The following is a 14,573-nucleotide window of genomic DNA, read 5'->3' on the forward strand; positions in this document are numbered from 1 at the left end:
ATATATATATATATATATATATATATATATATATATATATATATATATATACATATATACATATATATATATATATATATATATAAATGTAGTATAAATATGGTCAGCAGCCAGGTGGTTGCTGAGCACTGTCCTAGGATACAAAAAGCAGACCTACCCTGAAGGGTGTGGATACCAAAGAACCAATAAATGATTGGAAGACAGTGATTATGATGTAAAGAAAGCATAATTGTCAAAATAACAAACAACAGTGAGCAATAATAGTCAATCTCCTATGCAGTTGTCCAATATTAAACAGAATAAACATATCAGTTACCAAAGATAAGGAAGAAACCAACCTGGCATGGATGATCTTTGCAGGTGGGACAATTGGTGACACCAGTGGAACTGCGGTCCATGTCCTTGAAGATGACCTCCTCACCTTGAATGATAAGCTGGCGAATGCAACCTGCAAATAAGTAAAAATTAAGTAGAGCGCTTGTACTTATCTTATTTTTTTCCGACTTTTATCCCTACCTACAAAACCTGTCTTGATGCCAGCAGTTTTGGCCACAGCAGTGTAATTAGGGTAACCGCCAACATGCAGCTCCTCGTTCAAATCCAAGCCCTTAAACTTGCCCTGGGTAAAAGAAAACGAAAGGAACAGTTTTGAAACACAAAATCAATTTCGGTAACTTCAGCATTGACGTCAATATGGGTACCTGCGAGCTGCCGTTGACTGGCTCCCCTCCATCCACCACGATGTAGCCCATGGTAAGGTTACGATACACCTCGACTGTGTGGAATTCTCCCAGTTTGATTGGGTTGGGGTCACGAATGGTGGCCATGCCCGAACCCACATCAAACCTGACCACAAAGATGCAATTGTTGCAGGCATGTACTCAATAATAAGCTAGTGATAACATGAAATCCAATTATAAAGACAGACCTGAACTCCAAACGGCCACCAACAAGACCAAGAGAAATAAAATCGGCTCCCGTAGACCTCCTTTGACCGTTGTACACGATCATACCTGTACATTTAAATTCATAACATTGAAAAAGTGTACTAAAATGACAAGAAAACATATTTCAACAGGAAAGAACACAGGACGGTGTGAAGTGAACAGAAACATGTCCAATTGTATGGGTAGATAATACCAGCACTTTATTTTAAACTGGAAAAACACTGTTCCAATGGCAAATTATTTTGTACATTTAAAGTAATATTTATCTGTTTTTAACTACATATTTTAAATTAAGAAAGGACTCAGCCAGTGGAACAAAAATATGAATAGCAATAATAGAAATAATAATAGTAATATGTATAACCCCAAAAAAAAATTCTAAAAAAAAAAAAAATGTAAGTTGTAAAAGTTGTGATTTTTTATTCATTTTAGGCTATTTTCCCCCAAACTTTCTGATGAATTTCTGCAATTCTTAAGTAATAACACAACTCAAACTTGATTTATTTTGTGGCTATGCTGTTGCGGAAACATTTTACACACTTAAAGTATTTTATCATTATTAATTTTATTTTAACGTTAATTTCTGGTTTAAATCGACAAGCATTAAATAAATGAATACTTAAAACAGGCAAAATATTGCTGTAGATGATATGTTGATATGTATATGATTTTGCTCATTTTAAGGATTATTTTGTCACAAAAATAAAACCCTTTTTACATATATTTTTGCATTTACCGTACAACATACATTTGCATATTTTATGTATTTTTTAACTAGAAAAAAAAGCAAGTTCATAATATAGTAAAATAGGAGCACTGGTAACTTAAATTAGAAAATGGAGTAAGATTGATTTGGACAGGTTCACTCAGTAAAAACTAATCTGAAATGTTGATATCCCTTCAAAGTTATTAATAGCTTATAAAAGCAGTAATAACAAGTAGACAACCGATGAATTCAAGTTACAGTTTTTTAATGTGTAGTAAAACACAAAACTGAAATTTTGGGAGCACAGGTGGGATTCAGTCAAGCATCGAGTGAACCACATTAAACCCACCAAGAGAATCCCACTGATGGTAAGCCAACATCTGGCCCAAAGCGTAAGAGAACTAAGCGGCTGCTTAGGACCCCGCAACTAATAAGGGGCCCACAAGAGCAGTTAGATTTATACACTTATTTAAGAAGTATTTGTTTGACTTTAATTTCACTTTTGTACGTTTGTTGTTGCAGTAATTTTAAAACAAAAGTAATTTCTTTTATCTTGTTTATTGTCCCTCTGTGCATGTATATATTCATTTAGGTATTTCAGTTTACATTCTTTTTTGTGCATTTGCTGTTGCAGTTCATTTAAAACACAAATCATTTGTTACTTTGTTTCAGGTACCTCTGTGCATTTATGAATTTATTGCAGTAACTGTTTGAGTTTAAGGTAGCTTGATATGTACATTTGTGTTTGCAGTTCATTTTAGTCACAAATAATAAAGCAGATTGTGTTTGCAGGAAATAATTAGTTTAAATCGTTACTTTTATATAGCATAGATGACTTTCAGTATCTCCCTTTGTACTATATCACTTTCAAAATTGAGTGTATATCAACTCCAGGCTGCTCTTGTAGTTGAATTCTGTACCAATACAGATTATAAATCATTGGTAAAACATGGCTGACTGCCCTTTAATGTTTTATGTATTGATTCCTGTGTGGCCAGTAGGGCAAGTTACGTACGTCAAGTCAAGTTTATTTGTATAGACCTTAATGAAATGAAATGAAATGATCTGCATTTATATAGCGCTTTTCAAGTCAATGACTTCCCAAAGAGCTTTACATTGTGCTTCACATTTCCCAATAGCGGCCGTGATCTGTGCAGCCATGTAAGGCGCTAACCTGCTTATTGGGGGTATTGGGGGTTCAGTGTCTTACCCAAGGACACTTCGGGATTCGAACTGGGATCCCTTAATCCTAAAACGATCGCTCTACCTCCTGAGCTACTGCCGCCCAAGAAGAACAAAGGCCTGCACTGACCAGACTATTACAGGCTACAGACTATGATCACACCATTCCCAAACAACAGCATGAGGATTTGCCCAATATTAATATTAATGGATTTTTTTGCAAATTCACAAATCTGTGGTCTGCTTCCGTGGCCTTGCTGTGGATTACAGTCTAACTACTGTACAACAACAAAAACATGGAATGAGTTATAGTACGTAAACAAATGATCAAGAAATAGGGGGCCCCAAATTGAATTTTGCTTAGGGCGCCATGAAAGCTCAACATTGATGATAAACTATTAGAAGTTTTTGCAGTTAATTCATCAATAAAGTTATCATTTATGTTTTTAGATTTTTTCGTCTGTAAGCAGTCAACTTGTGTTAGTTGGATCCAAAAAACATCAGTGCTTATTATTGTTGAAACAGTATCTTAACATTTGTGTATAAATTACTGCCATTGACTGTACCCTTGTTTCAGAATTCGTTCACACACCGTCCGTGGTCTTTACAAACTGGATGGCAAATGCAGCATGCGTGTTGTTAGAGTGGCAGGCCTAACAATTTTTAAGTTATGACTTACTGGGTCCCATCTCAAGTTGGTCACGAACACATTATGAGCGTGGCGTGCATCTCCACATGCTGGGAACACATGCTAGCGTGACAAATCCAAATCCGATGTCTGCTTGGAGCATTACTGATGTGTGCAAATAAAGATTCTGATATATCCCGATTAGCTTTTTTAGGATTTCTGTTTACTCACTGATAGCGACCAACTAATGCAAAATTGATGATTGTGGTTTGAAGAAGGCATTACAAAAGCCAAGCACCATGCAATCTATTGCATTACTAACTCCAAAAAACACAACAAAACAAAGAAAAACGGCACTGAGTTTTAAAATGTGAAAGCTGGATGCAGCATCAACATTGGCCTTCAAGTACTGAGACTCACCAGCGTACAATATCAGACCTTCCCACCGCATGGGCGAGGGAGGGATTGTCAAGGAGGAGACATAAACCAAGATGTCATGACGTTACAGACGAAGTTGATACGTTTGAAGACCACATAAAGCCGAGAATATTCGTTTGCGGTATATAACAATTTACTCACCATCCACATTATCAGGCCTAAAGTTGATCTTGATTTTGAAAGCCTTGTAAGCGTTTTTGATGGTTGGCAAGGTGAGATAAGACAGTGGCTCCTGGGCAAAGTACGGCATCACCCTTTCTAGAAATGGAGATACTCTCACAATTAATAAATGTAAACACAGAGGTGATGCGTAAACACGGCAGACTGACCATGGACATCCAGTCGGGTGAAGGCTTCCACTTTTCCCTGTTTGTTTGAAGCAGTGCAGACGTATGTCCCTGAATCGCTAAGCTTGACCCGAGGAATTGTTAGCACGTTTTGTTCCTGGAAGCACTTGGGGGCCAGCTCACTTTCAAGCTAAAAGTAGTAAGCATTGACACACAAGACATAGTTTAGATTAGGGTAGGGCGTTACTCGGGATTTTGGTATCAATCCGGGTAGTATCGATCAATACCGATACTTTTTGGATATCTCATAACCAAATAATTAAATCCCCCCTTGATTTAGTTTCTATTTACGATAAACAGCATACAGATTTTTGGAATGAAAGCGGTTGTATATTTTTTTGATCATATAAATATCATGATTACTGATGCGACTCAGCAGTGCCTGCTCATTTGGCGCCAACCGCCGTGGGTTCTGATTGGCTCCCTGTCACTATTTGAACCCAGTCCTGTCAGTCTCCTGCTGTCAGTCGGTCTGCGAACCTCAGTGTATACTAGGCAAGCCTTTTTCTACCCTGACTCCCACCTGTCCCGTTTTTGCTCCCGTCTGTCTGCGGCTACGATCTGTTTTGATCAAGACCACATCTGCTCTCCCGTCCTGGCTTACGACCTCTTTTTGTCCCCGACTACGTCTACTCTCCCGTTCTGGCTTACGACTCATTTCCGACCACGACCACGCCTTGCTCTCCCAGTCCGGGCTACCGACCAGTTTTTCCGTCCCTGACACCGCCATCGCTCGATACGCAAGATCCACTTCCGTGTTCGGATCACAATCCAAGTACGAGAGCGACTTTCTTCCCGCGTCCAGCGAACACCGGATCGTGGGCGCTTTTTCCTTCAATAAAACTTGTGGATAATGCTACGCAATTGGGTCCTGTTTCCGTTCTGGTCCTGACAATAAATACAATGCAAACTTTAGCAGAATGAAAAAATACAAATATAAATATTTAGAACAAAAAAAGCATCGGAGTAAGGAAAATACAAAAACTGTATAACAAACAAAAGACACAGGAAAATACAAATACTCTACAACAAAAGAAAACTAAAATACCTTCCATTGCACACTATTCTGATAACAAAGTAGGTATTACAAATAAAGTTACATTTTGATCTCATTCCAACCCTTAGGTTATCTGCTTCAAGGAAAAAGCAATTTTGCCTCTGATTTTTGATCAAAAACAGTTGCATGTTTACATTCTTGGTTGCATGGTACATTCATGTGTTTAGGCTCCAGTCTGTATGTTTAAATAATATTCAATTGCTAACTGTCTTTGAATGACAGACCTTCATTCATAGGCAAGCAATCTGCAGTCTCACTCAACAGTAAGCCCCTTCACACCCCTTGTGTGAAGGACAGGCTTTTCATGACGTGCCGAGTAATGATAATCAAACCGACAAACTATGTTGTCATGTACACAATATAACAAGGGAGCAGGTATTTATGAAACGGTACTTGTGGGCTTATTTTTATTATTTATTCATTCATTTTAGGCAGCTATATTCTTTGAGTACACATGTAAATATGACTTAAATCGTAACAGAATGCCTTAAAGGGAGTGGGACAAAGAAAACGTTATCTTAATTTCTCCATATCTCCTCAAATTATAACATTTTCTGTATATTTATTGGCAGCATTTTGTTAAAAGCTTTAAATGACATTATTGTCACGATTACCGATGTGAATCATCTCCAGGGTTGGGTAAGGTTACTTTAACTTGATTACTTTCAATTACTTTTGGATTACTCCAATACCAAATAAACGCTAATAAAAGACAAAAGAAACTAAATGTGAATACAATTATGACTCACAACACGTGGTAAGCTTTCTCTCCTGGCTTTGATCTCTTTGATATCCGGTAAAACTAACATAAAATGCGACAGAAACAAAATAAAAATAAATCCAAACATCATTTTTGCCGTTCCATGTGTTCCGTTACTCCCCAAGCCTGCACAAAATTTTGTAATTTTATTCATATTTAGTTTCTTTTGTCTTTTATTAGCATATTTGGTATTGGAGTAATCCAAAAGTAATTGAAAGTAATCATTTTAAAGTAACCCTACCCAAACCTGATCATCTCTGCCCGCTCATTTCGCGCCAACCGCCGCGGGTTCTGATTGGCTACCTGTCCCTACTAAAATCCAGTCCTGTCAATCCCCTGTTGTCAGTCCGTCTGTGAACCTCTGTTGATACAAGGCAAGTCTTTTTTTGACCCTGACTCTCGCCTGTCCCGTTTTTGCTCCCGATTGTCTCCGGCTACGACCTGTTTTAATCCAGACCACGCCTGCTCTCCCGTCCCGACTTACGAACCATTTTTGATCCCGACCACGTCTGCTCTCCCGTCCTGGCTTACGACCCGTTTCTGACCCCGACCACGTTTTTGCAGTCCTGTCCTATTGACCTGTTTTTCCGTCCCTGACACCACCATCGCCCGCTAGGGAAGATCCCCTTCCGTATACAGATCACAATCCGATTGCGAGAGCGACTTGCTTCCCCCGTCCAGCGAGCATCGGATCGCGGGCGCTGCCCTTTCTCTTTCTTTCAATAAAATTGTGAGAAAACGTTACGCGATTGGGTCTACCCTGTGTGCTAGTCGTGACATTCTAGCTGTATTATATTTGACTAGGTCCTGGAATTTGAACAACTTAAACTGAAGAAACAGCTCATTTTCTCACAAATACCCCAAAACGAAAAATACACTTTAGATTTTATGATAACAAAACAATTTCTGAAATCTCGAAATTAACGCAAGTACATTTAGTGTAGCAAATGTGGTAAAACACGACCAGCGTTCAGCCCAATACTGATGTTTGCTATCTACTCAAGCATCACTGGTCACGTGAGAGAAAAATAGTCTATACCGAGCTTTGTCTTTTCAGTATTACCCAGAAACGAGCATCGACAAAATTGCCAACCCTTACAACCAAAAAACAAAAAAAGCAATTTAAGCAGCTTCAAGTTTTTACCTTGGTCCATTTGATCTCAGGTACAGGATATCCGGAGGCCACACATGGCAGGACAGCATCGGAGCCCACAGTCACTTCCTTTGTTTCAGGGAGTGCAGAAATCTGAGGAAGTGCTGTACAACAAACAAAATGAAAAAAAACGCATTAAGAGAAAAGGAACTCCACTTCAGAAGGATGTTTTTACTCTTTTTCTGAGTTGAATTAAATTGTCTATATTGTCATTGTTAATAACGTAGTGAACGAGAATAAACATGACACTCCGGGATAAACACGTAATAAAGAAAAATAAGGGTGAATAGGCAAAAATATTTACAAGATAGTATTTGTGTAACCGGTGTAATAATAACTTTTGTTTTATTGAAATTTCTGCTGAAATATGTGTATAGTTTTTGGTAAGTGTCCTGCAATGAAGAGTCCAACAGTGCCACCTGCTGGTATGGGGTAGGGTTTGTTTTGGCTTTTGACATGTGACCGGAAGGCGGGGTTCTGTTGGCAGTCTACAGAGCGAGCTGCCAATGGTAAGACACGATCTTTTGGTGCTCGACAAAAAAAAGTTAATTTTAAATATTATAACCACAGCTGACAAATCTCTCAACATGCACAGTAATGTGATTGATGTTGTCAAGCTGTTTGGATTTTGCCCAATTTCGTTGTCACAATATGTTACCAGCTCAGTAGCCTAGATGGTAAGGCGCCCGCTTTGAGACTGGGAGGTCGGTGGTTCGCGCCCCGGCCGAGTCATTCCTAAGACTTAAAAAGTGGTCGGCGGCGCCCTCTGTTGGCTGCGGCTGCATCGGCTCGCTACAACGGGTCAGGTGCAATCGACATTTCGTTCTGTGTACATTGTTACACAGAATGACAATACAAGGAAATTATTATTATTATTATTATTATTATTATTATTATGTTAACCCATTTTGTAACAATGACAATAAAGGTATATTCTATTCTATTCTATTTATTTTCGTTTTGTTTCTGTTGGCTAAAATGTTAATTCCCCTTGTAGAGATCAAAGAGATCAAAGCCAGTAGAGAAACTAATGTTGTGACTCAATTCATCTGCAGGTAAATTGTACCCGTTTTTATACTCATTATTGTTCTTATTTCTATTTTCTCATATATTTAAAAAGGGTGATGTTGGTTAAAATTCATACTAAAGAAAAATATTTTTAATTCATTGTAAACGTTAAAAAAACACTATACGATCTCTTGTTAAAAGTATCTTGTTAAAATGGATGTAAAAATGTATTGTGGTATTCTAAAATGTATTTTATGTAAAATGAAAAGAAAGCTCTTTGATATGCTTTGGGCAGTCTACAGAGTGAGCTGCCAATGAGATCAAAGCCAGCAGAAAAGCTGCAGAAACTGTAATAAAAACCTCATCATCCAGTCCAGCGTGAATGTGGATCTTACACTTGGAGACTATGAGTTGTAATAATAGTTAAATTAAAATTATTTTATTATTACAGAAGTTCAGTAATATTTAATAGCAACACAAATTCCCAAGTAAGTCAATAAATAATAGATAAAAACCCATTGTTAATGCAACTGGTGGTAAGATATACATTTTTTTAAAGTTTTGCAACTCTTGTTTAGGGTGGTGATGGCCCTGGGGAAGAAACTGTTTCTGAGCCTGTTAACCCTTTGAGTGGAATGTTATGTCAAAAAATAAACTTATAGTGTTTGCCGCAGAGAATGAGGCAAGATGGTGTACCCACTGGCCATAAAATGCAATAACGCAAATGTACTCACACTGAACATTGAGGACCACCTGGGACTGCACTGAGCCGACATCGTTGGTAGCCGTACAGCGATACTGCCCCGCGTCAGCCTCTGTCACCCGTTCGATCTTCAGCATGCCGCCCATCACCACTATGTGGTCTGGCAGAGGCCCCCCTATTTTGCTCCAATGGACAGTAGGCTCAGGGTCACCAACCGCCTGGCATTCAAACTCCACCGAGTTCCCGATCATGACCGTCTGCACTGACGTGCGCACGTTGATCATCACCTTGGGCAGTGCTAAAAACAAAAGAAGGTTTACTTTGTTGAAGGACATTGTCTACTGATTGATGAAACATACCTTGGATGGTGAGCCTGGCTGTGTCCTGAGCTTGCCCATATATGCTGCTTGCTCTGCAGATGTAAACACCTTCATTGCTCTGCTCAAGGTTTTCAATTCTGAGAAAGAGCATAAAGAAAAGTTATGGCTCAATTTTAGCACTCAACGCCAATATTTAGCTGACTAAATGAGTGCACTTTATGTCTTACGTCTATTTCACGACAGGTTTTGTGATTTGTATTTAAGAGAAGCTGGATAAGCAGTCAGGGAATTGAGAGAATGAACAAATTAAGTGTATACCTGGCATTATTTCAAAGTGTATTAAACATTCAAGATCTAATGGACTTGGGATTGGAGGTTAACGGTGTTGGGACTAATGCGTTACAAAGGAATGTGTTCCTGGAACGCAATTACTTTTCTCTGTAACAAAGACTGTGACACTTCATTAACAAAGTTTTGTAAGCATACTGTTCTTACTACTAGGTGTGCTACGTCATTGCTCCGCTACTTTATAAACTAAGAATTTTAATAATAGTGTCCTCTGAATGTTGGGTACTCTTGCTTTAGTTACGTTTTCACATACATCCCTTTATCCAGTAGAGGCAATGTTTATGTTTACAAAAGAACCAAAAAATACTTAATTTAGTTAGGGTGGCGCCGTCTCGAGCACAGAGAACGAGAACACTGAATTTCTCCTGATGGAAAAATTCTTCCTATTATATATACTCGAATCTAAGCTAAATTTACAACTATCAAATAAAACATTGAAATCAGTAAGTGTCACGGTTGCCATGGCACCCAATTGGCCCCACTACTGTGGCGCCAGCTGCGGTTCGTTGACAGATTGGCTTCCCCTCTTTTTCAGCTCAGTGCTTTCACCCACCCTTTGTCAGTCCGTCAACGAACCTCTGCACCCGCAATATGTGAGTTTTGACTCTGTCCGGTTTCCTGCCTGTGTTTCCTGTCCGGTATCGTTCCCGTCTATTTTTGTCCTGTTTGCTATCGTTCTTCAGTTTCGTTCTCGTCTAGTTTGTCCTTTTTAATTTTGATATCCAGTTTTGATATCAATCCTGTCTGTCCCGCCCTGTCCGGTATCGACCCCATCTGCCCGATATCTGGTCGTACAATTGGTATCGATCTCGTCGGCCTCTGGCTTCCTGTCATTCCACGCCGGACTGCTGCCTTACGTCTTCTGCCCAACGATCGCCGAATCACTGGCGTTTGGGTTAACGTGCATGACTGCCCCATTTCCCGTAAAATAAAAGCTTGTGTGAGAAAAGTCATGCATTTGGGCTCTCCCCCTGTTCCGGTTCTTGACAGTAAGTCAGTTTATGCACATATTTGGTTGTGTGACACCAGTCGCGAATGGTAGGTAATGCCTGTGTATGGGGTCGTAGATTATACATAAAAAACAAACAAATAAGAAATCTTTGGGGCAAATGTGAAAACATAATTTATGGTAAGTGTGCTGAATTTTGGTCTTTTTATTTGTAAAATTATGTTTACAATGAACCATGCCTGAAGATGTGTTGGACATTAACCAGACATGGAGAAGGATATGTGAGTGGTTGGAAGCCCATAGTCAAAATGGCCAAGAAATATGAAAGTTTAACTGCACCCACAGGTTGGTGGACATGTTTTGTTCTATTTTTGTTGATTATGTGGCTATTTTAAAGCAGTTTTAGGGGGACAGTGTTAGGGTCTGACATACCTCCCACCACCAGAGGGCCTCAAATGCCATTTTGAACTGGGAACAGGTGGGTAATCTTGGGGGTAACTGAATTACTTTTTAATTAAGTAATTAGTAACCGTAACTTTCCAGTAACACGCCTAACACTGCTCAAATGTGTCTCTTAATTTGAAGCACTGTGGTGTGCATGTGCTACAAATGGGATAACTTGAAGTTTTTTCAAGCTGTCCCTTGTTACAGTGAGAAGTTAAAATACAAAGATTGATAACTGCTGAATTGTGTCACCTGAGCACACCATCTTTGACGTGGTGGTTCACAGGAAGGCTTCCTCCTTCTTTTAGCCACTCAATTTTTGTTTCTACTCCGCCAGCTGCTGAACATGTAAACTCAACAGCACTCCCTTGGGCCTTCACCTCCACTTGAGGAGACACGCGTACTGCCAGTGGAGCTACAAAAAGGAACATAATGAAGAAGTATTTTGTTAACAGTGTTTAACTAGCCCAACCATCAAAAAAGTAATAAGTTGCCTGTCTTCCGCAAGTTGAAGTATTCATTTTTAAATTAACCCTACAATAAACCAAGGGTAATGGACCAATTCTTTGTATTTCATACACCGTATTTTTCCTATTTGAGACGATATTTATATTTTCCTAAAAAATGGTCGATCAATTTAAGCATTATTTTCTTGTATGTTTTAGTAATCTACATAAAATAAATTTACATTTATTTCTAATCTAGGAAAAAAAAAATCCTGGGCAAAATGATCTACCGTATACTAGATAAAACAAATTTGCCTGATCTACAAATTACTTTTCATACTTTATTTGAGAAACTACAAAACATTTTAAATATAAAATGGGAACAAATATATTGTTACTTGAAATTAGCCTAATTTTCTGCCAATTGGGTAAACACTTTTTTAACAAAGAGTGTCATTTTTGGGCAGATTGAAATTGAAAGTACTGAAAATGTGATTTATATTTTAATGGAAATTAAATTTTAAAAAATGCTTCAAATAACAAAATGATTAATTAAGATTAATTTTCTTATTTTTCTGTTAATATACTAAAACATAGAAGAGTATGTTATTTGATTTTACATTCATTTAAACGTTACATTTTAAAACATTGAGATCCCAATCTTAACCCATTCACATCTAATGACTATCATTTGAGTTTAGTGCCATTGACAGTTTTAGACAACATTCCTGTTTTCTGATTAAGTAGGATGAATTGACCCAAGTGAATGAATTAAGGGACATTCAAGGACCTACAGGGATAATATAATAAGAATAATAATAATAATATCAACCCCATTTAAGAACCAGTTTTTTATATTCATTACTTAAAGCCCCAATGTGTAATATTTGACCACTAGATGGGACTGTGTTGCCTGGTGCGAGAAAGGGCCAGTACCACAGAGGACAGCGTGGTGGCAGGATGGTGGACAAAAATGGCTGTGAGAGGGGATTCCACTGTGTAAGAAAAATACACATTTCTTGGCCAAATAAATGAATTTTGTATGACTAGGAATCACTAAATATGACACACTGTCCCTTTAAATCAGGGGTGTCAAACTCACTTTAACTTGGGGGCCACACGATAGAACAAACATTCTGTCGGGGGCCGGACTAGTAGATTAAAGAGAAATAAAAAGAGAGATAAAGAAATAAGAGAAAGCGGGAGGGAAAAGGAGAGAGGGCGGGACAAAGAAAGAAAAATAGAGAGAGGGAGAGAGCGTGAGAAACAAAAGATAAAGTAATGAGAGAGGGGGAAAGAAAGGGAGAAAAAGAAAGAAATCCAAAGAGAGATAGAAAGACAGGAGAGAAAAGAAAAAAAAGAAAGCGTGAAGGGTGTGAAGAGGGAAAGAGAAAAGAGAGAAAAGGAAAAAAGGAAGTTAGAGCAAAAGAGGTTAAAAGACACAGAGAGAGAAAGAGACAAAGAGCAACAAAGGAAGAGAAAAAGAGAGACACAGAGAGTGAAAGAGACAGAGACAGAGTGGGAGAAAAGGGGTGGAAAAGAAAGAGAGATAGAAAGAGAGAGAGAAATAAATACAAGTACAGTGTCTTTGTTCGAGGCACCTGGCTTTGGCAACATCAAGTTGACATATTTAAACCTGCAGCTTGTTTTTCTCTTGCGCTTCTCTGAGTGTTGTCTCGCGGGCCGGATTCAATCCCTTAGCCTGATTTGGCCCGCTTGCCGCCTGTTTGACACCTGTGCTTTAAATAATAGGTATAGCTGTACGTCTCCACTCAGTTTAACTAAATAAAAATAAATACATTACCACTACTAGGAGAAACAAAAAAATAAGGTGTGCTTTCTCCTGGGCAGTGTGTGCGGCACAGTTCTCAGGTCATGGGAACCTTCTGCGTGGGTTCGTATCCAGCTACCGGCCTTCCTGTGCGGAGTTTGTATGTTCTCCCCGTGCTTGCGTGGGTTTCCTCCGGGCACTCTGGTTTCCTCCCACATTCCAAAAACATGCATTTCAGGTGAATTGGCCGGTCCAAATTGTCCCTAGGTGTGAATGGGCGAGCGAGTTGTCTGTCCCTGTGTGCCCTGCGATTGGCTGGCAACCAGTTCAGAGTGTCCCCTGCCCACTGCCCGATGATAGCTGGGATGGGCTCCAGCACCCCCGCGACCCTACTGAGGATAAGCGGTGCAGCTAATGAGATGAGATGAGATGAGGTGCTTTCTCCTTCTATGATGATACCAATGCTTTTATGTAGATACAAGCTAAAATATTGATTTTTTTTAACATAATTAAATTCACTGTTGAGTCACTTACATCTGACTGCAACTTTAGCCACGACTTCACTGTGGCCGACTCTGTTGCGGGCAACGCACTTGTAGGTCCCGGCATCCTGAGCGGTTGCAAGATTGATCTGGAGATCGCCTTCGCTGACCTGGGCCCTGGAGGGCAAGGCGCCATCCAGCTTGCTCCAAACGTAGGTCAGTGGAAGAGTTCCATGAGCCAAGCACTGCAATCTGATCACTTCGCCCACACGCACTGCCACATCATCGGGCACACAAGTTGCATACGGAGAGGCTGGAAAAAAAATGGACCCGATTTGTCAAGCGTCACACTAGGAGAGTCGCGTAGGAATATAAAAACACACATTTTGTCCATTTTGTCAACAATACATACTAGTTGCAAGTTGGGCAAAAGTGCATACAGACAATATTGTAAAACCTTTAAGTTTACCGGGTCGTACTTGAATCCTGCAGTACATAGTTGTATCCTGAATAATTATTTTATGGTGCTACGAGAAATACACATTGGTAATAGCAGTGTCCGAAACTCATGACAAAAAGTTACCGGACACCAGGGCAGACAACTCTGAAAAGTTACATGCCCAGCCATCAAGTTGCCTGCCCCATTTTTCACAACTTGAAACAAAATAAGACGACTAATCGTAAAAAAAAAACATTGTTGCAAAGTATTAAGGATTGATAATAAGAATATATAACAGAACAACCTTTTAAAATTAAGTCTATTATAAATCTACTTATAACATTCGTTGCATGTATATGACATCGCTGTTTTCCATCTGCCATCAGTATGTACCTGTATTTATTCATCTTATTTCATGCAATGTTTGCGTTGCGTCGTCTGCTAC

At 39.1% G+C, this 14,573-nt stretch overlaps 1 protein-coding gene across 1 annotated transcript in view; it reads right to left on the reverse strand.

The window, feature by feature from the left end:
- hspg2 (heparan sulfate proteoglycan 2) overlaps positions 1-14,573 on the reverse strand; it is a 171,282-nt gene that overhangs the window by 19,629 nt on the left and 137,080 nt on the right. Inside the window, exons 60-70 of the mRNA XM_088329717.1 lie at positions 13,742-14,002; positions 11,243-11,405; positions 9,289-9,386; positions 8,961-9,227; positions 7,210-7,322; positions 4,231-4,378; positions 4,043-4,159; positions 929-1,013; positions 702-846; positions 517-619; positions 339-448 (exon numbers count right to left, since the gene is read on the reverse strand). Coding sequence (XP_088185843.1) covers positions 339-448; positions 517-619; positions 702-846; positions 929-1,013; positions 4,043-4,159; positions 4,231-4,378; positions 7,210-7,322; positions 8,961-9,227; positions 9,289-9,386; positions 11,243-11,405; positions 13,742-14,002 — 1,610 coding nt within the window. The remainder of the gene's footprint in view (positions 1-338; positions 449-516; positions 620-701; positions 847-928; positions 1,014-4,042; positions 4,160-4,230; positions 4,379-7,209; positions 7,323-8,960; positions 9,228-9,288; positions 9,387-11,242; positions 11,406-13,741; positions 14,003-14,573) is intronic.

Source organism: Urocampus carinirostris, chromosome 3, assembly GCF_059441175.1.
Source record: "Urocampus carinirostris isolate Australia breed hairy pipefish chromosome 3, RoL_Ucar_1.0, whole genome shotgun sequence".
Classification (NCBI taxonomy): domain Eukaryota; kingdom Metazoa; phylum Chordata; class Actinopteri; order Syngnathiformes; family Syngnathidae; genus Urocampus; species Urocampus carinirostris.